The sequence below is a fragment of the Equus quagga genome, chromosome 1 (genome assembly GCF_021613505.1).
Source record: "Equus quagga isolate Etosha38 chromosome 1, UCLA_HA_Equagga_1.0, whole genome shotgun sequence".
NCBI lineage: Eukaryota > Metazoa > Chordata > Mammalia > Perissodactyla > Equidae > Equus > Equus quagga.
Window position 1 is genome coordinate 150,755,384 of NC_060267.1, and position 23,998 is coordinate 150,779,381.

A 23,998-nucleotide genomic window follows, 5' to 3' on the forward strand; every position below is an offset into this window, starting at 1 on the left:
ATTTTTGTGGGGGCCACCATTCAACCCACTACATCTGGAAAGCAATTTCTGATCCCTAAACCACACTAAGGCCACTATATGTTGAAGGAGCAATCACATTTCTAAATACAGGATTGATGTCACCACACACTGTGACAGTAGACTTACTGTCAGCAAGACCCCCATCAAGACCAGGGAATGCATACTATGCTGCAGAGTTTTCCTCTGCCCAAAGTGGCAAGCAGTAAACAGGACACACTGCTTAATAATGGCGACACTCGAGGAAACCTAGTAAAACCAATGTCACATTATCAATACAAGGGGTCCACAGTGCCTCTTTTACCTTTTCCAAGTGAAATTCACAACATATGTGTCAACAAGGCCCCCATCACTGAAATCAAATACCTATTCTCCAGGAAACTTTTTCTGTGGTTATGGTCTTAGGTCTCTCCAAGGAGTGAAAGCAGATACGGTCAAGTTAGGTACACACCATGACATTGATTCTAATTGTCCATAAAAGGTTACAGAAATAATTTCGCTCCCTATTGATTTTATTTTTCATTCAGTAAACCTTGTTTTCCTCTCCTCTTGTTTCAAATAAGAGTTGAGAAAAATAACACGACTGCTTACATGGGAAGCAAACAGTAACATCAAATGTCTTGTGTGGTCTGTCATACAGCCGCCTGGCATTGCAGATCCAGGGGCGCCTGGATAAGAGTACTGATAAACCAGTTGTGCAGGTGGAAAGAGGCTGCAGTCAGGTTTGTAGTCCCCAGAGCGCATCAGCTTAGCGCCTCAGCAGAGATCAGACAGACAGGAAGCAATTCCACTGGCTCCTGAGTAACACAGGCATTCCATCCATGCCCTGCTCCATTGTGCTCCCTTTAACCAGGTCAGTGCATCATCCTCCAGCTCCTGCAGGGGGCGCTGCCGCTAACTCCACCTACCTGCAACTTTCTGCTGAAGATTTCTCTTGGACAGCTGCAGCTGCCTGGCTCAGAGCTCCCTGGGAATCTATCTACTCCCCTCCCTGGTCTGTAGCTAAGGAAGGGGACAAAAGCCCACCTTTGTTGCCTCAAAACAGGTGAATCTCCGTGGCGCGCCTCACTTTCCAGAGCTCCCTGCAAGATCAGGCTGAGGCTAGACTTCTGAGACCCATCTTTCTCTAACTCCTTTTCCCACCCTTGCCTGGTCAAGAAACCAGTTGCACAAGAATCGCCATCTCTAGCTCCACTTCTAGCGCTGACTTCAACACTTCCTGTGACGGACGTTGGAAAATTCTAAGAATAATGTTGGTCACACAGGTCTTCTTATGCAGACTTTCCAGGTTCCTCATATCTTAAACTTAAGTGGGATACTGGAACAGTGGAACTCTGAACACTGAGTAGAGTCTTTCTCCAAAACAGTGGACTTGGAAGACCTCTGCAACCCTCTGGGAGAAGGTCACAAGATGATGTTTGAGAATCTGAGTTACGGGACGGATGAAAACATTTCCAAGAGCATGCAACATTTGGCCCAGGAATTCTACTTTTAGGAATTTCTCCTCCTGATATTCTTGTACATACACAAAACCATGATATGTACAAAGGTATCCACTACCGCACTATGAGATGACAGATCGGAAATAACCTAAAGGCCTGTCAATAGGGGACTCGTTAAATAAATCATGACAAATCCATTCTCTGCAACACAATGCAGCTGTTAGAGAGAATAAGGACAATGAAAACACTCTGAATGGATATGGAATTATTTCCAAGATGGAAAGTAAGGCAGGTCCAGAACAGTGAGTATAAATATGCTCCCACGTAGGCTAGGAGAGTAGACACACACACAGAAGCAGCAAATAACTGGAAGGATACCCAAGACACCGGTATCACTGGTAGCCTCCAGGGAGGGAAAGTAGGCACTGGGGGGCTTTTTGTACTTTGGAAATCTTGATCATGTGAACGCTATCTATTCAAAACAGGTAAATACAATTTTAAAATTATACGACCATAGTTCCTATTTGGATCAGGATTTTAATTTTTTTAGAATGGCTCTGGGAAGGGACCTGGAGGAGAGAGGGACAGTGGGGAGATAGCGGCAGTGCTGACAAGCCTGGTGGCTGCAGATGAGGTATTTAAACTCCCCACACAAGCTTCCTCATCTGTAAAATGGGAATACTGACACCTCTTACGGATGCTGCAAGGATGAGTGAGTTCTTCATATAAAGCATTCAGCACAATGCCCAGGGCGAGAACTCAACAAACAGATTTACTCCACAGGAATTCAGTGACATGAGACCACAGCCCATAGAAAAATTCTTTGTTATTATACAAATGGCCACTGCACCTTCTGCCTCCTGCACAGCTGTTGCTCCATCTTTCCTTGCTAAGGAACAGCCAGGAGAGTGCCAGAGATCTGACACAGGGGACACTGTGGGTGTATGACTTATCTACTGCTGCATAACAAATTATCACAAACTAAGTAGCTTCAAACAACATTCATTTGTCATCTCACAGTTTCTACTGGTCAGGAGCTCAGGCAAGAGTCCTCTCCTCAGGGCCTCACCAGGCTGCAGTCAAGACGTTAGCTAGGCTGGGGTTTCATCTGAGGCTGGGGTTTCATCTGAGGCTTGGGGTCCTCTTCCAAGCTGGCACAGTGGTTGCTGGAGTTCAGTTCCTTGCTGCTGTAGGACTGAAGGCCCCGTTTTCTTGCTGCTGTCAGCCGAAGGCTGCTCTCAGCCTCTAGCCATGGCCCATAGATGCTTGCCACGTGGCCCTCTGCCCGGCCTTCTCCCAACAAGGCAGCTTACTTCTTTAGGGCCAGCAGGAGAATCTCTCCCTTTGGGAAGGATCCCCTATCTCTTTTAAGGACTTTCACCTGATTAAGTCAGGCCCACTTGGAGATAATCTCCTTTGGATTAACTGAGACTCAGTTGATTTGGGACTTTAATCACCTGCAGCATCCCTTCACCTTGGCATATGATGTAACAATCACGGGAGTAACAGCCATCACCTTTGGCATATTCTACTGGTTAGAAGCAAGTCACAGGGCCCACCTACACTCAAGAGAATGGAATTACACAGGTTGACTCACTGGGGGTCACCCTTGGATGTGTCTGACACAGTGGGCTAGCCTGGGAGCCTGCTCACCATACATGGAGAGATGGCATACCACGGTAGGAAAAGGCTAGGCCTTGGCCACACCTGGGTTCCAAGGCTGGCTCCAGAATTTCAAGGCTATTTTGAACCTTGGGCAAGTTACAAAACCTCTCAGTCTCCATTCAACCAGAGGAAGGGGGAAATAAGTAACACACAGGGTCACTGGAAGGGTTAAACAAAGGGCACGTGCATGTAAAGTCGCCTGACATAGCAGAGCAGACACTCAAACCTGAGTAGCCCCATCTGGAGGAACTCATGACTTAAAAATGAACACTAATGGTTTCCTCTTAAGTCTTCCAGCAGCCCTCTGGGCAACACGTGAAAATGCTTTCTAAAATACTACACACACACTGTTCAGTACCCAGGGAGGGGTTTTCCCCACTCCGGCTGATTTCATCTCTGGCAAGGGGTGAAATTGTCACTGGCACCTGCTGTCGTATCTCACAGCACTTCCTTTCAGGACTGCTGCAGCCTGCCCACCAACGAGGGGCCTAATGGATAAATTACGGTACAACCAAACAAGGACTCCTAGGCAGTTATCACAACATCATTTTCAAACAAGGTTTAATGACGTGGGAAAATACTCATTGGTGTATTGATAATGAAAAAGAAATGACCTCAAATTGTCCTTTTATGAGCTCACGATATGGACTCAAACTGCCTGCTCCAAAACCCAGCTTCACTATTTATGGCTTTGTGACTGGGTAAGGTACCTAACCTCTCTGAGCCTCAGTTTCCTCATCTGTAAATGCAGATAATGATAGGACCTACTTATCATGAGGATTAAATGAGGTGACAGACGTAAAACGCCTAGCCCAGTGGCTGACACATAACACGAACTCAATGAGTGATAGATGCTATTATTCTTACTATATTATTAAAGTATCACTTTTATCATTTGAGAGGAAAAGTTTTTAAAAAACTTCTTCATAAACAATACTAGCATTGCTGCTGCCTTCTCAGGGGAATAAAGAAAACCTAAGAAGAAGTGAATAGAAATATATCGAGGTCATACTATATTTAGTCATTCTCTCTGCTTTCCAGAAGGTTCCAATTTACTCTGTACCTAAAAGCATTTAATTAATTTCTTTTTCCCCTTCCCATTCACTTCTGAAGAAACTTTATTTGCTCCATCTTTAAAAATGAGGATGATACTGCTTTTCTCTTAAGTTTCACAGCAATCCTTTCTGTAAACAAGTGGTATAAAGAAACCACTTTATAGACAATTTCTCTCTCTTTCTCTATCAATCTATCCTATCTATCTAAAGTGAAAAAAAAAAAGTGTGCTAATCAGGAAAAGAAAGCCCTGTCACTGCCATTGCTGATTAAAACACAAACCAGGTGAAATGCGTTCTCTGCAGGAGGCTGAGAAGCATCTCCGTTAACAATTTCGGCCAGGGAGCGCAGGATGGGGCCGAGGTGAGGAGAGAGTCCAGCCCACCCTTCTCTTCCCTCAGGAAGACCCGAGGTCTCTGCAACCAGCAGCCAGCACTAGGCTCTGAGGCAGGCCGCTGGTGCCAGGAGTTGCTAAGGACCCCAGCGAGGAATGCCAGGGAGTGAGCAGTGGGTGAGGGAACTGCCGAGCCAAAACGGTGACAAAGACAGCAAGCATGTGGCGGGCGGCGGGTCAGAGGGAGGCCTCCCCGGGCAGCATGCCTGGGCAGATGGCAGCGGGGAGGAAACAGATGGATGTCCAGTGGCGCTGAGCAGGAAGCGCCAAATGAGAGTCGGGGAGGAGGCGAGCAGAGAAGGGGCCTTTCCTGACACAATTTAAATAAATACACTGACTCACACAGGGAGTCCCCCAAAGGAGGCCCACGATGACCCTGAAGGGTGTCTAGGACCTGCTGTGAGGCTGGAAGACCTGTGGGACTCTCTGCATACTTACAGGGACCACGCACACCCCATCATCCTCCCGTGGCCCCCACAGCCTGGTGGACCCTTCAGCTGGTGTTTCATCAGTACCATCTCCCCTTGGCCAGTGGTTCTCAAACTGGGGGCAGGTGGTTATTCGGGATGCCCTGGAGGGAAATCCTTCCCAGAGGTTAAGAAATCTACATGCTCTGCAGCCTGAAAAAGTCAGGTCTCACACCTGTGTGGTATCATCATTCTTCAAATGAAGGCGGGTGCAGTTGCCAGTACTTGACTGCAAGTGCATTAAAGGCATCATGGAATTTTCTAGCCCGTCAATGTCATTGTTCCTTTTCCAAACCATCAGAAACCAAAAATACAATTACAACTTAAAATATTATTACTATCACATTTGGCTCCTTGAAATTTCTGGATGATAAAGGGACACCTATTAATTTCTAGACGTTAAAAAGTCTATACAATTATTTAAAGCCACCGTGCTCCATGCTCAAAAGGGCAAGAAGGACTTCATTTCTCTCTCTGTAAAAGGTCACTGCCATTTACCCTGAGGAAGCACTTACGGATCTGTACACCACGACTTCTCTACAAGGAAGTTCCTCACAGCCTTGTTCGTACTCGGGCAGAACTGGCAGCTCCCTGAGCCACAGTAAGGGGGAGGGGATGGTCTCAGAGACCAGGGCACATCCAAGACTGGCTACAACAAGGCTGTTAAAAACCAAACTGCAGACAGACATTAAGTGACACGAGAAAACGTTCACCATATATTAAACAAAAGAAGCGTTTTACAGAATATATACAGTATATTATCCTAATTTTGTTTAAAAACCCCAAATTATATATGTCCACTATGAAGTAAGAAATTTTACTTTAAATATTAATCTCAGGGGAGAGAGAGTGGGAGAGTCTATTTTCTCCTGTTTTCCAAAGTTTTTACAATAAAAAAGTATTACTTCTGCTATTGGGAATAAAGCCCATAAATTGCCATGTTCTATTTTCATTTTGATTTGTTTGGCATAGAAAGCAGTGTCTTGTTCTTGGATCTGGACTTGGTTGGGGTCACAGAATCTTGGCAGTGGAGTTCTTTGCTGCCCTTAACTCTCCAGCTTCCAGGAAATCAGACATGGGTGTGCAGACTGCATCTGGGAACCAAACGGGTACTCCCCTGCTATACAGATGTAAACAGAACATGGAGAGGTGGACCGTTCTGGGTTACTCCGGGTCACTCTCCACTCATAGGTCTATCCACAGCTATACCAGCAGCTGAGATCCCCTACAGTCTAATTCTATTTGGGAAGTGGGCTGTGAATTCCCAAAGTGAAGCCCATAATTGCCCTGGCCTCCAGGAAGGTCTGTAGGATGCTCTCTCATGCCAGAAAACTTAGGTACTCTCCCCTGGTTCACACACCCACTCAGGCCCCACCAGCCTGGGTAGGCTCCGTTAATCTTATTTCAGACAAAACCTCTCTGTAGAACATTAAGTATTTGCAATGCCCTCATTACTACCTTGAAATAAATAAAATGTATACAAATACATTCCTAATCCCCATGACAACCAAAAGAGTTTCCATAAAGTTCCAAAATAACCCCTAGGGGGCAGTACAGCCCCGTTGAGAACCACTTCAACATGGGGTTGATATTGACATGATGCTTCCCTGCTATTCTTACAGTAAGGACCACACCCTCATCAGGATCTGGCAGGCCTTGGGGGTCTGGTTCCAGTGTATTTCTCCAGTCTCACCCATGACACCCCCACCCTTGTTCTCTCCCCTCCAAGCACAGCAATACTCCTTCCTCCAGACTCAGAGCCATTGTCTGTGCTCTCCTTCCTTCTGATAAAGCTATTGCTTCATCCTTCAAATATCCCTTCCTCAGAGAAGCCCTTCTTTACCTCCCAGACAGGTCAGATCCCCTAGTTAATTCTCCACAGTACTGAGTACCTCTCTTTCATAGCTTTTGTCCCAGTTTATAGTTATATATTTATAATCATTTGATTCATGTTTATTTTTCCTATTACAGTATAAAGAGAACAGGGGCTGATCTGTCTTGTTTACTCTTCTTTCCACAGTGCCCTAGCATACAGTAGGTACTCAAATATTTGCTGAATAAATAAGTGAAGCTTCTGGAAGACATTTAGGTTTCCATCTTTGCTGCTTGTGAAACTACATTCTCCTCCATATTATGGCTCTGGAAATGTCACAGTCTCTGTGTTTCCGCACAGGCAGACAGGGTCTGTCTTGTTACCTGCTGTATTCCACATGCCACGCAGAGTTATGAACACAGCAGATGCTCAAGAAATTAAATAAAGCCTCTTTCTAAATGTCAGGGGAGGGATGGTTAAGAACTGCCCAAATACTGGCTCCTGTCTTGTTACATCTTCTCTCTCCCCCCGCCCCACCCCCGCCATGGTGATGATAAATGGTAAAGATAAATGATGTTTTATCATTTGTCTCTAACTTAAACACACTGAATGATGGCACTGGAGAGGGAAATGGGGCGCTCCCAACCTGACAAACCCAGACTCACTCTCAAGATTCAACTCAAATGCCACTTCATCTTCCCTCTGTCCTTCCTCCCTAATGCGGGCAACCATCAGCGCTTTCATCTCCCTGACCAGACAGTTTTGGTACTTGTCTCTCCTCAGCAGAACCACAGACTTCTTGAGGGCAAGGGCTTCGTCGCAGCCATTTGTTTCCTGCAGAAACGAAGATGAATGTGGCATTCATAAGTGCCAAACAAATGAACTGATGAGGAGTGCTCATCAGGCCATGAGCAAGAGCATCTGGACCTTTTCAGACTCCAGGGCATCCCTTCCAGCTCAGGCTCCCCCAGCACGCAGGTGATGCCAGGAGACCTCGCTCTTCATCTTAGACTCTGTGAGGTTCACAGGCGGACATTCCTCCCTCTAGTAGTGGACGTGGGGTGGGGGACACCAAGGCAGTTTCCTCAAGTGTAGCTGTGGCCCTCCCACACCCAGGGGCGTCATGCAGAGTATCTCCACCTCCTCAAGCTCCTCCCTAGATCTATTTCTTTTTAACAGCTTTATTGAGATACAATTCACACATTTAAAGTGTACAATTCAACAGTTTTTAGTATTTTCACGGAGTTGTGTGACCATCACCACAATCGATTTTAGAACATTTTCATCATCCCAAAAACAAACCCCTTATCTCAGTACTTGTGATGAGTTGTCTTTAGCCAATGAGACGGGAAAAAAAAGTTTCCAGAAGCCAAGAAAATGTTAAGGCATCCACTAGCTGCCACTCCCCATTGCTCCGAAATCTCCCAGCCCTGAGCAACCACGGACTACTTCCTGTCTCCATAACTTGCCTGTTCTGGACATTTCGTCTAAGTCTAAGCATATAATGTGTGGTCTTTCATGTCGGGCTTCTTTCACTTAGCACAACGTTTTTAAGGTCCATCCACGTTGGAGCATGTATCAGTACCTCACTCCTTTTTCTGCCGAATAACCTTCCACTGTATAGATATACCACATTTTATTTATCCATTCATCAGCTTATGGACATTTGGGTTGTTTCCATTTTTTGGCTATTATGAATAACGCTGTATGTACGAGTTTTTGTGTGGACATGTTTTCACTTCTCCTGAGTATATTCCACTTAAGAGGAGAATTAGTGGATCTATGGGCACTCTATGTTTCACAGTTTGAGGAACTGCCAGACTTGCCAAAGTGGTCACACCATTTTTACATTCCCAGCAGCCGTGTGTGAGGGTTCTGATTTCTTCACCTCCTGCACATTCTTGCTGCTTATTATGTCTTTCTTATTGTCACCACCCTGCTGGGTGTGAGGTGGTACCTCACTGTGGCATTGATTGCCCTCAATGTATTAATAAGTGACACCTGTGCAAGTCTTCTGGGGATGAGGCCACTCAGGCCGGGGCTGGCTCCACCTCTGCTGCTGACAGCTGTGTGACTTGAGTAGCTCAGCCTTAGAGCCAGTTTCTTCACCTGTCAAACATGTTACTTCACTGGATTCTTAAAAACATTTAATGACACATACACGGTATATAGTATGTCATTCCTAGCGCATTATCAAGAACAGTAGGGCTCAAAACATACAGCTATTAACAACAACAAAAAAACCCAGACCCTTAGGGCCAACAATTGTGACTGTGTCTTTAAAGAGGAAGACCAAAGAAACTAAACGATCGTGGCCACAGGATTATAAGAATTCATTAAGATGACACGGCAAGTTCAACATTCACTTAGAAACTCACTTTCTTCCTGTTTTCTCACCTTCTCATTTTCTGGTATTGGTAGGCCCAGGAAAGGCCCAAAGCAAAGCAAGGACGCTGTTCTCCAAGGGAACAGTCTTTGCAATGATTTCTCAACATAATATCTTGGCAGGTCCATTGCTCAGACCATGCTGAAAACACTTTACGGGAAGTCTAGCACAGAAAGGTCAGCCTGTTCAGGAAGCAAGTGAGACATCAACGGTCAAAATGCGAGACCCACAGACAGAGTGCCCAAAGGGTGGCACCACTTCAGCTGCTTCTGCTGTTCCCCATGTTAAAACTTGGCTGTCAAGTGTTTTCTAGCAAAGAAGACAAACGAACATCACACGCTGACGCAGGCATCCCAGGAGAGAGGAGCACGGGGGCAATGGGCAGAAGGGAGACAAGAGGCCCAAGTCCTAGATAGTCTCTTGATTGTAAAATGACCACCTGCGAGGGCAACTGCAGCCCTGGGGGCTGCTCAAACCAGCGTGCATCCACAGGGAGCTCCCCAGGGAAGGAAGAAGGGGTGAGAACCTCCTAGGCATGATTTTAGCAGGGGCACACAGAGAAGCAATTCTCCAAGTCGTTGTTCTCTTCTTTGGACAATAGGCTCATCGTTGTCACCTGCGACCTGGCACAAGGGCCACAGTCTGGTTGAGGAGCTTAAAATGAAACGAAGGCTTCTCTTCCTCACAATCTTTGTCCACCAAACTCATGGAGCAACATGGAGCCTTCTCCTCCCCATTACCTCTGTGCATTAAATTCACGGACCAAGATAGAGGCTTCTCATCCCCATTACCTCTGTGCATCAAACTCATGGACCAAGATGGAGGCTTCTCATCCCCATCTTCATCCACTAAACTCATCATTCGACCCATGATATGTCTCCCAGTGATCGGGTAGGGTCTGTCTCACCCCTATCCTCTTTTAAGGATGGGGAGGTAGGCTGGGCGCCTTATTTGGCTGATCAGCAATGTTATTCTGAGCCAAAAAATGCCTTGCTCAAAACCAACACTGCTCAGCACATTTTTTTTGTTGTTAGTAGAAGCTAACATGCCCCTACTTCCTAATGTTTGATCCATCTAAACACCCTTCGTAGAGAAAAGGGAACTCAGGCCCCTTTCCCTTCAGATCCGGCCCAAGCAGGAAATGAGAGCCCATCTACACACACCAGAACAGTGCTGTGGAGGCAGGGGCAGCTCTCAGCCTGCGTCCAGCCCCCTGGGGCGGGTCCAGCTCAGCAGGCCCAGCTTGTGGGGCTGTTACCTTGTCTCTACCCTCACAGTCCTTTCTCCACATCCCTCTTCAAAACCACCACTACCCCCTCCACCATTCTTGCTGCAAACATTACAATGAGTGGAGAGTCACAAACAGCCCAACCCAGTTTCACAACATAAACAAAGGGGAAAGGGGTTTAAGATGAAAATTTTTTAAAGAAAAAAAATGGGAAGGGAGAAAAGAAAAGAGTGGAGAACACGAGAAGAGGCCGGGCAGCGTGTGCCCTGGCGGAAGGCCCCTGCGCGGCGCAGGTCACCCTCAAAGCCCAGCCCTTCATCCTGCCTGGCTCCGCAGGTGACCCCCATTCAGGCGACTCTGGCTCCCCAAATAAGTACCGGCTACTCCAAACAGACCATCTGCCTTCCGGCGGCCCCTGAGACCTGGACCCTGCCTTGGAACTCGAGAGGGCAGGGGTCCAGGGCGCTGCCCGAGGGTCCTAGTGCTTTCTCCCCACCATGGAACGCGGGACCTCCGGCCCCCTGCCTCAAGCGCCCGGAGCGAGGAGGCCCCGCGGGGCCGGGTTCAGAGGACAGGGCAGGCCGCGGGCGGGTTCGCGGCCTCAGCGCCGCCTCCCGGGCGACTCTCCCACCCCCGGCTCGGGTTCGAAGCGGCGCGGCCACGGAAGAGGAAGGAAGACGAAAAGGAACTTCTGCCCGTGGTTTCTACCAGAAGCCGCTCAGGCCCCGCAGCGGGGCGGCTGGGGAAACTTGGGGCCCTGGGGCCCCGGAGCAAGGGCTGCACCCGCAACTTTCCGAGAGGGAGCCTTCCTCCAACTTGACTTGCCACCGCGATCCGCCGCCCGCACGCCCGAGGCGAGATGCTCCGAGGGCTCCGCCCGCGCCAGCCGCCTGGCGCGTCACCCCCGGGACCCCTTCCCTCCCGGGCCACTCCATGGGACCCCAGCCCCGCCCCGCTCTTACCATCTGCGCCACTTTCAGCAGGGCCGCGTGCGTGCGGGGGTAGATCGGGTCCAGCAGCCCCTCCGAGGGGCTCGCGCCCGCCTGCCCCGCGCCGGCCCTGGGGCCCGGGGCGCTGCTGCTGCTGCACGTGGTGCGGACGAGCCCGGCTCCGTGCGACATCGCGCGGCCCCTGCCCGCCCACCGCCTCCCCAGGCAGCCGCCCAGGGGCCAGATAAGGAGGGGCGGTCCGGGGGCGGGGTCGGGGCGGGGCCGGGTCCCCGGGCGGGCGGCCGGCGGGGCGGGGCGCACGCGTCCCTTGCCCCGCCCCGAGCCCGGGATACAGCGGTGGCCAGACCGGGTTGGCAGGGGCCGGGCCGGCGCTTCCCGGGGAGGTCGCGGCGGTCCCTGCCCTCGGGGATGCGCGGAAGTGGGGCTGGAGGGAGGAGGGGAGCGGACGCCATGGGCCGTGGCCTTTCCGTCGTGGGCAAGGCCCGGCCGCAGCTGGGTCTGAGCCTCCTGGGATTTTGTGTGGGTGTGGCTGCGGATGTGTGCTGAGAGTACAACTTAAGGCACCAAAATGCCCAAACCTTCCGTGTTCGGCTCCATTAATTTTCCTGTAGGCGTACACCTGTGTAGCCACTCCCCAGATCAAGAAATAGAACCTGCCAGTACCCCCGAAAAGTTCCCACCTGCTCATTCCCAATCTACCGTCCCTCAACGCAGCCTCTTTTCCCCAAGCTTCAGGTAACCACGATATCTCCTTTCTGTTCACCATGGGTTAGTTTAGTTACTTTTAGACTTGATACACTTGAAGTAACACAGAATACTCTCATTTGTGTCTGGCTGCTTTTGTGTGTGTGTGTGTGTGTGTGTGTGTGTGTCTGGCTTCTTTTACTCAACACTATGCATTTGAGATTTGTCCTGTTGTACCTAATACATAAAGCTGTGGTGAACTTTCTGGTAAGATTTTTTGGTGGACGTAAGCTCTCATTTTCTGGGGTAAATACTGTCAACGAAAATAATCCATAACCAATCTATAAATGAAAATTTGGGTGAGTTTATTCTGAGCTGAAATCTGAGGACCATGGCCCGGAGCCTTTCTTCCCAAAGGAAGAAAGGGCACCACGTAAGTGAGGTATACAGAGTGGTTATATACCCCCAAACAGGCTGTTTCACATATGATTGAAATGTCCCTCCCACAATAGTCGCAAGATTGCCCTGTCGGCACAGCTTGATGGACACAGCAGGTAGTGGGTCTGCTATCTTGGTGGGTGTAGCAGGAGGCAAGTCTATTGTCTTGAGCTGGGTGGTCATAGGTGAGCGCAGCAATCAGTTCCCAGCCTAAGGAAAGATGCTTAATCCTTAAGGGAATGCCAACGTTGGGAGGGGGAGAGAAGTTGCCCGTTATCTCAAGGGCCTTTGTTCTTGCCGTAGGGAATATCTAAAGCAGATATACAATGCATGCTCAATGGCCTTGGTCAGGCCCTTTTGGAAAGACAAGGTCAGGCCAAATTACGTTTACACAAAACGGCTTCCTCATATACTCCAATATATCCTATTGCTTGCCATTTTTATTTGTTAATACCTATGAGTGGATTTGCTGGGTCACAAGGCGAGGATATGTTTACTTCTGTTAGACGCTGTCAAACAGTTATCCAGTGACATACTGTGTTGCCCCCATTCTGGGTTATTTTTAAAATGAAGACTGGTCCAAACAGGGTTGCCACAGTGAGATATGTTATCAGTGTTCCCTTTGAGCAGAGTGTCCCTGTGGCCGAACTTGTGACTTCCTTTGGAGATAACATAAAAAGTCTCCCTCTGTGAGATTACTGGATGCCAGTGCTATCCTGTCGTCAATGTGGCAGTCTTGATAATTCTAGAATGTGGACATACTCAGGCAATCTGTGTTTTGACAAGTATCCCATGTCATGCTGATGAACACTCAAGGTTGAGAACCAGGCATTGCCAAAGTTGAGGCATTTGGGGATTCATTACACTATTTCCTCTACTTTTGTGTACATTTGATCATTTTCATGACCAAAAAACAAATTGCCTCCAATGTCTGTCTTCTCTTTATACAGCAGTCACAGTGCCTGGTACCTCCATTTCTTTCTCTGTAAAACAAAGATAATTGCACCTAGGGGCTGCTGTGACAAGGCAATAGACAGGCAGGCGTTCTGTAACATTTCCAGCTCTATGCCCACAGGCAGGAAGTTGGTATGCGTATCATTTTTCACGTAGATTTACATTTTCACTCCTGTACTTTCCCAAGGCTTTGGAACCCACAATGGAGATGACAGGGGGTCTTTGTTGAAGTGAGGGCTTCAGGGAAGCAGAAGAACCAAGTACTGGATAATTTCTCTTCCTCTGAGGGAGCTTCATCCAATTCCTCAGCAGTCTTCTAAATCAGTGATTTTCAATGTATGGTCCCCAGGCCAGCAGCACCAGCATCACTTGCAAATTCTTGGGCCCCGCCCAGATCTGCTAAATCAGAAACTCTGGGGGCGAGGCTCAGAAATCTGTGTTTTGACAAGTCGCCCCCTCACCTCCCACATGATTCAGATGTGTGCTGGTGTTTGAGAATCACTGTCAAACCCTGAGTCCACTAGAGTTGAGACTTTACAGAGTTTCTCTGACTGTTGTTGGCCAATAAGCCACCCAGCCCAGAAAGAAAATAATCACTGGGAGTGGCCACTCTGTGTTAATCACTTTATCGTGATCACTTACGAGCTTGAGCAAGATGCTCGGCAGTACAAGAGCCATGTGCCAGCCTGGTATGCAAGAAAAGGCTCCACAGATCAGACCCGCTGCCAAGTGCACCAAAATGTCTACACAGGCGTGATGCTTTCTTGGTGTGAAGGACTGCCCCCATGAGCCAGGGCTTAGGCAAAGGACTGCATTCTCCCATTAAAGACTTCACACTCTAAGAGAGGAAGCCAGCCAGATGGGTGGTCTCTGATTAGCTGTTGAGAATTCAAGAATCTCTAACTTCTTTTTTACCTGCCCTGAGAGGGTGCAGGTTCCAAGGCTTCAATTAGAGTGTCATCGTCTGACCACAACTTGTTTAGACCAATGTGATTATGATGATACATCTGGTCAGATGTAATGAAAAAAATAACAAAATGAGAATTGACTCTATTAGTCACAATGCTTTTGGTTGCAAATGACAGAAATTAAACTCAAGCAAAACAAATTCATTGGCTTATGTAACTGTAGTATGAGGTGAAATTTATTTCAGGCATGGTTGGATCCAGGTGCTCAGATTAGGCACAATCAGGACCTCTGTCTCTTGGCTTCACTCTCCTCTGTGTTGGCTTTAGCGTCAGGCAGGGCCTCTAGTGACCTCCGGCAGCATAGGCTTATATTTCCTCCCAGCTAATAGTCCCACCTCTTTATTAAGGGCACCTCTTCCCCAATGGTTCTGGTACCGTGGTAGTCTGCTTGGAATGCTGTAATGGAATACCACAGATTGGATGGTTTAAACAACAGAATTTATTTCCTCACAGTTCTGGAGGCTGGAAGTCCAAGATCAAGGTACCATGAGGGTTGGTTTCTGGTGAGGCCTCTCTTATTGGCTTGTGGACAGCTGCCTTCTCACTGTGCCCTCACATGACCTTTCCCCTGTGCCTGGGGAGAGAGAGACAGAGCTGGTCTCTCTTCTTATAAGGACACCAGGCCTATTGGATTAGGACATCTCACTTAACCTTAATTATCTCCCTAAAGTCCCATCTCTAAATACAGTCACATTGGTGGTTAGCGTTTCAACATATATATATATATATATATATATATATATATATTTTTTTTTTTTTTTGAGGAAGATTGGCCCTGAGCTAACATCTGCCACCAATCCTCCTCTTTTTGCTGAGGAAGACTGGCTCTGAGCTGACATCCACGCCCATCTTCCTCTAGTTCATATGTGGGACGCCTGCCACAGCATGGCTTAATGAGCGGTGTATAGGTCCACACCCAGGATCTGAACTGGCAAACCCCAGGCCACTGAAGCGGACTGTGTGAACTTAACCACTATACCACCGGGCCAGCCCCTCAACATATAAATTTTGAGCGGGCATAATTCAGTCCATAACAGGCCATCTCATTGGTCCAAATATGGGTCTTGGCTCCATCTTTCAACCAAATATCATATGCAAGGGAGTGGAACCTTTTTATTGGACAGGCCAAGTTCCATCTACCAGTGCAGCTGGGGGTGGGGAATTCCCTAGAACCATGGGAACTGAATGGGGGAGGGGTGATTCCCAAAAGGAAGGTCAGGGTGCAGGTCCCAGAAAGGGGAATGAATGTTAGGCAGTGTTAGGGATTGAATATTTACATCCTCCCCAAATCCACATGCTGTAGCCCTAACCTGCAGAGTGACAGTAGCTGGAGATGGGCCTTTGGAGGTAATTAGGGTTAGACAGGTCATGAGGGTTAGTGCCCTTACAAGAGACACCAGAGAGCTAGCGTTCACTCTCTCTCTCCATCTCCCCCATCTCTCCCACTTCTTCACTCTCTCTCTTCCTCTCCCTCTCCGTCCTGTAATCTCTCTCTCCTTCTCTTTCTCTCTCTCCCTCCAGCTCTCTCTCTCTCCCTCTCCCCCTCTCTCCCCTGACTCTCTCTCTCCCACTCTCCCTCCCTCCCTCTCTCTCTCTTCCACATGAGGATACCACGAGAAGGCCAAGCCAGGAAGAGAGCTCTCACCAGAAACTGAGTTGGCTGGCACCTCGATCGCGGACTTCCCAGCCTCCAGAACTGTGAGAAAACAAACTGTGTGCTTTAAGGGACCCAATCTACAATATTTTGTTATGGCAAATAAGACAGGAAGGCAAAAGCATCAGGTGTCCATGGCCCTCTTCCAGCACTTGCCTGTTAAATCCTTTTCCAGTGAATTTTTAAAGTTCATAAGGCTCCGGGACCCAGTGATGCTCCCAGACCTTCTGAGGAGCACGGATCATGTGTCCCTACCTCACGGCCACGCTGATGGGAGCCAGGAGCAGCTGATCAAGGGGTTGGCCAGCCGTGTCTGGAGTGGCCTGACATGAGAGCTGTGCCCAATAGCTCCTGAGGAGTCTGACTGGGAGGCACTGGAGGGGTTAGCCGTTGGCAGAGGCAGCAGAAGCCAAAGGACACCTGGAGAGAAGGTGGAAGCCATGAGGCTGGGTGGGCCGTGAGAGGAACAGGGAGGGGGTGAGTGGAACAGAGTGGCTGAGGCCTGGCTGATGGAGAGCAGTGTGTGCTCACCGCTGAGGGCCAACAAGGAGTGTGGTCCTTGGCGCCGCGGGACCCTGAAACCTTTGTGTCTGCTGCCCAGCTGTGTGACTGAGGGGCAGGACTTGAACCAAACCACTTGGGTTTGGCTCCTGTTTCCATCACTTGCTAGACATGTGTCCTTGGGCAAGTTACTACCCTTCTCTGAGCCTCCATTTCCTCATGTGTAAAAAGGAGCAACAACAGAACTGATCCCTTGGGGCAACTAGGAGACATGGATGGGATGATACACACGACAGTGCCTCCAATAGTGTTTGGCTAATAGTAATACATGTTACCTTTTTGTATATATATCTCTCAATATTCCTTATGTCCTATATATTGGGACAAGAAGACTCCATCACCTAGAGGCTGAAGGACCCCCAGCACATTGCTGTTTCCATAACCATGAGCTTCAGAGACCATCTGTAAGGGTGAAATAAAGGACTTTGCATCTGTAATAGAATTTCAGTCAGTCTGAGTAATCGAGAGAGCTTCCGGGGGAAGGGTCACTGGAAGGGGGAGGGAGGAGAAGGAGGCTTCTCCCAGTTAGCTGTGACTCATCCATCATTCAGCAGACCTTACTGGACCCTTCCACATGCCAAGGAGAACAATTCACAGAAGAGGAACTCCTTGCCCAGGGAGTCTGCAGCCTATAACAATACAGGGAATCGAGTCAGGTGCAGAGGGAGCTGTGATTTTCATCTCCACGGGGCGGAGCCCAGGTCTGGATTGGAGGGTTCTCACTCATGCCCAGTGCTTAGCAGAGTGCCTGGCCCAAAGGGGCACTCCACACGTATCTGTGAGCTTAATACAGAGCTGCGGGGATGGCCCACAGGAGGGAGCAATGTTTGTCGTGAATGGAGAGGAGTAACTTTCACAGAGTTGCTGCTTGGAACTGCATCTTGAAGGGTGATTGAAAACATATTGGGTGGGCAAAGGGGGAAGGGCACATGCCGAGGCAGGAGGCCTGAAACAGCTCTGGGGATTGCAGGAATTGCCCGTGGTGTGGTGTAGCTGGAGCGTGGGGACATGTGGAGAAGGGCTGGGGGCTTGGCTGGAGAGTTAGGCCTGCGGCAGATCCAGCAGCACTGTGGACACCAGCTTTAGGATTTGTGCTTTTTGTAGGCAATGGTTGCTATGAGGATCAAAGGAGCTAAAATAGGTCAAATGTTGAGAAATGTTGCTGACACTGATGATGATGATGATGAGATATCTATTATTGTGATGATAGCACCCTGATTGGAGCACCTTTGCTGCACATTCCTATCTTGGTTCCTGTTATTCTCTGCAGAGAATATCTTGCTTATTTTTCCCTTTTCCACGCTGTGATCTGCACATTAGAATCACCTGTGAAACCTGTACATCCTATACCTGCCCAGGCTTGGCCCTGGAGATTGTGATTTAGGGCACCCAGGTGGAGCCTGGATATCCATGTTTGGAAAAAGTTCCACAGGTGATTTTGATGTATTTATGCCCACAGTTGAAAACTGTTGACCTGGCAAATTCCCAACAAGCCAAGAAAGTCCAGCTGAAATGTCACTGCCTGTGGGAAGGCATCTTTGAGCAGTGAGCAATCTCCCATGGCATTCATTCGACTAGTATTTATTGAGCAAGTACAAAGTGCCAGGCTCTATGTCAGACACGGAAGTACATGTTCTTTGCCCTTTGGGAGCTTCCTGATAAAAAGGAAACAGACCAACAAAGCTGGCAATTTTAATACGGTATGGTGAAAGCTAATGATCCGGTAAAAGTGGAGTGCTGTGGGAGTCCATGAGGGACATCTTACCCTTACTGGGGAGTGGTGGAGAGGTCAGGGATGACTTCCTGGAGGAGGGGCCATCTTAACCACACACTGAAGGATAAAGAGTTGTTAATCAGCCATTGGTGAGTGGAGAAGAGAGTTCAGACAAATACACAGAAGCATGATGTATCATAGGGCGTAAAGTTTATTCAGAGTTGAGCATGGAGTCCAAAGGAAGGGAAGGTGCTAGATGAGGCTGGAGAGGTAGCAGGACAACATGGCAAAAGTGGGTGGGTCCCCTCCCTCTTGTGTGTGCACCCAGCCCTGCACCCACATTGCAAGTGTCTGACACCGCCCCCCTTCAGCCTTGGCTGTCTCTCTTCCCAGGCTAGGAGTTCCCAGGGGGAAGAAGTGACGTGCGGAAATTGCAGTCAGGGTCACGCTGCCTTGAGTTTGAATCGTAACTCTGCCACCTACCAGCTCTGTGAACTTGGGAATTTCTAACCCCTCCAGGACTCAGTTTCTCTATCTGTAAAATGAAGATGAAAACTTGTGCCTATACTTCCTAATCCAATGATCATCTGCATATCGAACCAGCCCAAAGGTTAGGAGCTTAAAATAGTTTATTACTCCCTCTCATGGTTCTCATGATTTGACCAGCTCAGCTGGGCCGTTCTCACTTGGGATTTCTCATGTGGTGTAGTCACATGGGAGCTGGGGCTGGGGCCATCCAAAGGCTCAACTGGGCCGGACGTCCAAGAAGATTCTTTCACATGGTCAGCAATTGGTGGCAGCTGTTGGCCAGGACCTCAGCTAGGGCTGTCATATGGAGTGCCTACAGGAGGCCTCTCCATGTGGCTTGGACTTCCTAGAGCATGGCAGCATTGGAGTGAGTATTCCAGGAGGCAGGGAGAGGACGCTCCCAGGCCAGCTAAGGGCTATGCCTGGACCTGGAACATTATTACTTTCTCTGTATTCTACTAGTCAATGAGTTCACAGGGCCTGCCCAAATTCAAGAGGGTAGTAAAATAATATCCACCATTTGATTAGGAAGTTGCATGGTAATATTGTCATGTCATCTTTGAAAAATATAACCTGCCACGCCTCCTATAAGGATTAGACAAATTAAGGCATGGAAAGCTGTCCGCACAGTGCTTGGCACATGGCAAGTCCTCAGAAGTGTGCAGGCTCTTTTGGCCTTTATCCTGACATCCTCAGCACCAATCACAATGCCTCGCACACAATAGTGCATCTTCGTACTTTTTAAATTTGATAGTGAAGAACTAGTTTACCTTTTATTTATGCTTAATTGCCATGCAGTCCAAGAATAATTGTGACTATCATTGAACAGATCAGATCAATTTCACTGTTCTATCAAATTAAAACTAAGCCTGAACATGAATGCTCAGTCTGCATTGTTTGTTGTGCATACAGAATAATCCTCTACTTGAAAATGGGGAGAAAATTAGAGGAAACATATCTGACGATTCAAGAAAAGCGTAGGGTGGAAAGAGCATTCGAGTCAGAGCTGGCTTGGAATCCAGGTGCCTCAGGGCCACTCTGAGCATGAATCTCCATATCTGCAAAGCGGGGGTGACATTGCTTACCCGCAGGGCTGTTGTGAGGACTAAATGAGATTCCATTTGTTCAGGCATTTGGTACATGTTAGAGGAATCTGAAATAGGCTGGAATGAAAGGTGGCTGGTCCTGGCAGGTTGGGGCATTGACAGAGAGGTGCAAACAGCATTTTGAGCCAGGACCTAACAAAACAAAATGAAAAACCCAAAAGCCTTGGGGCTGTCCTTGGTTCATCTGCCCTCTTTGCTCATAACCCTCATCCAGCTTATATGCCTTGTCCCAGGTCCCTCAGATACACAAAAGAGAGGTCTGTGCAGAACTGAGGGACAAGCAACATTGCTAACACATTTTAACCATTTGTTCTTGGTTCTAGCCTGCGTTAGGGAATTTGGCGCTGAATTGCACAGGTGGTTCCTAAATTACCTCTTCCTCCTGCCCATTCTATCTCTGGAAAAACCACCATATGGTGGATTCTCATTTAGCAGACTGGTACTAGCCCACGTTTGTCTACTCCAATACGATGGGCAAGGAGAGAAGGTTTGGTGTTGGCCCATGAGAGCATGGTGACATTTGATGGATCCGGCAGTGAAGCCAGGCCTTAGACAGTTTTCTCTCATTTTCTGATGATTTTCTGTGTTTTCCATGTCTCCTCAAGTAAACTGTAGGCTCCCTGTAGACACTCTGCTTCATGAATGCTCTCCAGTGGCTGTAACTTGCTGATGAGTTGCTTACCCATGCTTTAGGGCTGGACATTTAGAAGGGGTGGGGCAGGGGGAGGGTCTGCGTAAGGGTCCTGGTTTTGTTTGCTCAACCTTTGGAATAAGGAGATGGGACTCTGGCTGCTGGTCTGCCTGCAAGTGAGGTTGTCTGGACCTCAGTGTTGCTATTTGTGAAATGGGCTGATGCCACTTGTCTTTGAGGTTCAAACAGAAATGTATTTGAAAATGTTAAGAAAGATAATAAAGCAACATACCAATGCAAGAAATAATTAGCTTTTTGTGCTAACGTTTTCTACCAGAATCAGCATTCCTTCTATGAAGTTATCAGGGGAGGGGTGGGGCGGGGAGGGCAGAGCAGAGGAGGCTCTCTTTCCTACTTTACCTGTGAAATCTTTCATAAATGAGATAAATGATGGCCAAAGATGACTGCACTTCCCTTCAAAGGGAGACAAAGGCAATGGGTACGGCCCCCAGAATGGTCTTCATACAATTGCTCTGGCCACTTGTCCACCTTTCTGGGGGGACTTGAATATGTTAGTTTTCCACTAATAGTGAGGACCTTGGTTTTTCCAACCTGCTGAAACCACTGCCTTATCTTGTCTTTGATTTAAAAATTTTTATTTCCTGATTATGAATGTATTTCCTGTTCATTGTAGAAAATTGGGGGAAATTCAGAAAAACAAAGAAAACAAAAATCACCCCATGATCCCACCATTCTTTACAATCTGCTTTGCTCTGCCTTTTGTAAACCCCGAGGTATACCACAAACGTTTCCTATTAAAAATTCCTTGCCAACCATTTTTTGGCAGCATTGATTTTTGTGTGTATGTATAAGTTATGATTCTCCATTACATATTTTTAGAAAGACAGCACTTTAACTGATCTTCAGTTTAATAACCAATCTAGCAACCACAGTTCAGCACAGCTTGAGAATTGTGTTAAAAATACAAAGCTAAATCATTAATGATGGTGCTAACCAATTCTGGTTCTGAATAAACCAGAATAAACTTGGGAGTGGGTGGGTTGTGGTGCATTAATTTCTAAAGGCTCCATCAATGGGTTTAATTATTTATGTAACCATTCTCCTCCTTTTAGGGGTTTAGGCTGATATAGTTTGTTTTCCTATTATACAGAAGATCAGGATAACATTGTGGGGGATCAGAACTGGCCTCCCCAAAATGTGTCTCTTTGCCTTGCCTTGATTATTTGTAAGAACAAAAGATTCTGAAAGAAACTTTTTTTTTTTTGGAGGAAGATTAGCCCTCAGCTAACTACTGCCAGTCCTCCTCTTTTTGCTGAGGAAGCCTGGCTCTGAGCTAACATCCGTGCCCATCTTCCTCTAGTTTATACGTGAGACGCCTACCACAGCATGGCTGCCAAGCAGTGCCATGTCCGCACCCAGGATCCGAACCAGCGAACCCCGGGCCACAGAGAAGCGGAACATGCGAACTTAACCGCTGCGCCACCGGGCCGGCCCCTCTGAAAGAAACTTTTACCTTCCACCTAACTGCCTAAAACAAATTTAAAATAAAATAAAGGCCCGTTCCCAGTACACTGGATCCTTGCTAAACCCACTCTTATGAAAGTTCTGTTTACTATACATTTGCTTTTCCATTTCCATGTGAATTGCCTTCCTCTCCTTTGAAGCCCCCAACCACCATCCCCAACATCCTCCTTTGCCTGTAGCTGAAGATGGTATTTAAGACTGGCCCTGTGGCCGAGTGGTTAACTTCGCGCGCACTCCACTGCAGGCGGCCCAGTGTTTCGTTGGTTCGAATCCTGGGAGCCGACATGGCACTGCTCATCAAACCACGCTGAGGCAGTGTCCCATATACCACAACTAGAAGGACCGACAACGAAGAATATACAACTATGTACCGGGGTGGGGGAGGGCTTTGGGGAGAAAAAGGAAAAAAAATCTTTAAAAGAAAAAAAAAGGTGAGAGCCTCCACCATTTTGGCCAGTTGCTCAGTTTTCCTGAGTGTCTCCCATGTGTACACGTTATAAAGCTTTGTTTGATTTTCTGCTGTTATTCTGTCTCATGTGAATTTAACGCATAGCTCAGCTGGAAGAACCCAGAGGGTAGAGGATCTTTCTTCCTCCCCTACAATATCTTTGTCCATGAATCTTAGACTCCTAAGAGAGACATCCACAAGTCCAAGGGACTGAATATTTTTATGACTCTTTATATATATTGCCAAATAGATTTCTGGGAATGTTGTACCACTTTGTCACCACATCCTATATAATTCTCAACTGGTTCCTTTCCTCACGCTACAGATGTTTCCAGTTGACTAGGCTGGAGGAGCTGGAGACCAGGAGTGAGAAGACCTCCATGTCCAATTCCAATTACTTGCTGTGTAACATTGAGCAAGTTGCTGACCACTAATGAAGCCTCAGTTGTCCTTATCAGATAAATGGGGCTGTGGACACCTGCTTTATCTAAGGCAAAGATGTTTTGAGTATCAACTGGCATCTTGTGTGAAAGCAATTTGTAAATGATAAAGTTGTAAGTTGAATCACATGAAATTGCCATTTTTGTAGGTCAGAGTCAAATGTTGGCAACTTCAAATGGTTCAGCCTAATACTGTGTCATTAAATCGTTTGAAGTTGTTAGGCAATTAGTCATTTATACGTTCCAGAAATCAATCAGCAAGTTGTGGTTTTCCCAGGTACCTAGCTCAGTAACCACCTGGTAGCTCTCACTTAGTCAGCACTTTTCTGACCATCTATTTCCGAACACCATAAATTGATCCACCGAGTTAGCTCTTCACCTTCAGGTCCCTTCCAGCTGCACAGTGCTGGGTCCCCGGTAATGCACAGAGCCCTCTCTCGCCCACATCTCCCTGCCCGCATCGCCTGGCAGTTTCACATTCTGACAGCACTGGTTTCACAGCCATGCTCAGGCTCGCCCTCTGTTGGTTTCTCTCATCTTAATCCTTCAAGGTCTTCTGGGACTCTTCATTAACTTCCCAGTATCTTCACTGCAGCTGATGTTTATTGAACACACACACTGTTCCACGCACTGTGCTGAGCTCCAGAGAGAAGACAAAGATGAAAACCCACCATCCCACCTCTCCAGAGATCACAAACCAGATGGGAGACAGACGGCAACAAACAATTCTACAGCATGGCAGATGGGATAAGGGCTGTAATGGACATTTAAAAATACCCCACCTTTTTTTCTTTTAAAATCAACTTTATCAAGCTGTTATTTCCACAAAATAAAATGCACCCATTTAAAGTAAACAGCCTGTGAATTTGACAAATGTATACACATATGCGACCCCCACCACAATGAAGATG

At 47.7% G+C, this 23,998-nt stretch overlaps 1 protein-coding gene across 1 annotated transcript in view; it reads right to left on the bottom strand.

Annotated features, from left to right (window-relative positions):
• The window catches only part of CMTM7 (CKLF like MARVEL transmembrane domain containing 7), a 60,740-nt gene extending 49,114 nt beyond the window's left edge, over positions 1-11,626 (bottom strand). The window contains exon 1 of the mRNA XM_046640254.1: positions 11,429-11,626. Coding sequence (XP_046496210.1) covers positions 11,429-11,587 — 159 coding nt within the window. The 5' untranslated portion in view covers positions 11,588-11,626. The remainder of the gene's footprint in view (positions 1-11,428) is intronic.
• Between the last annotated feature and the right edge of the window lie 12,372 nt (positions 11,627-23,998).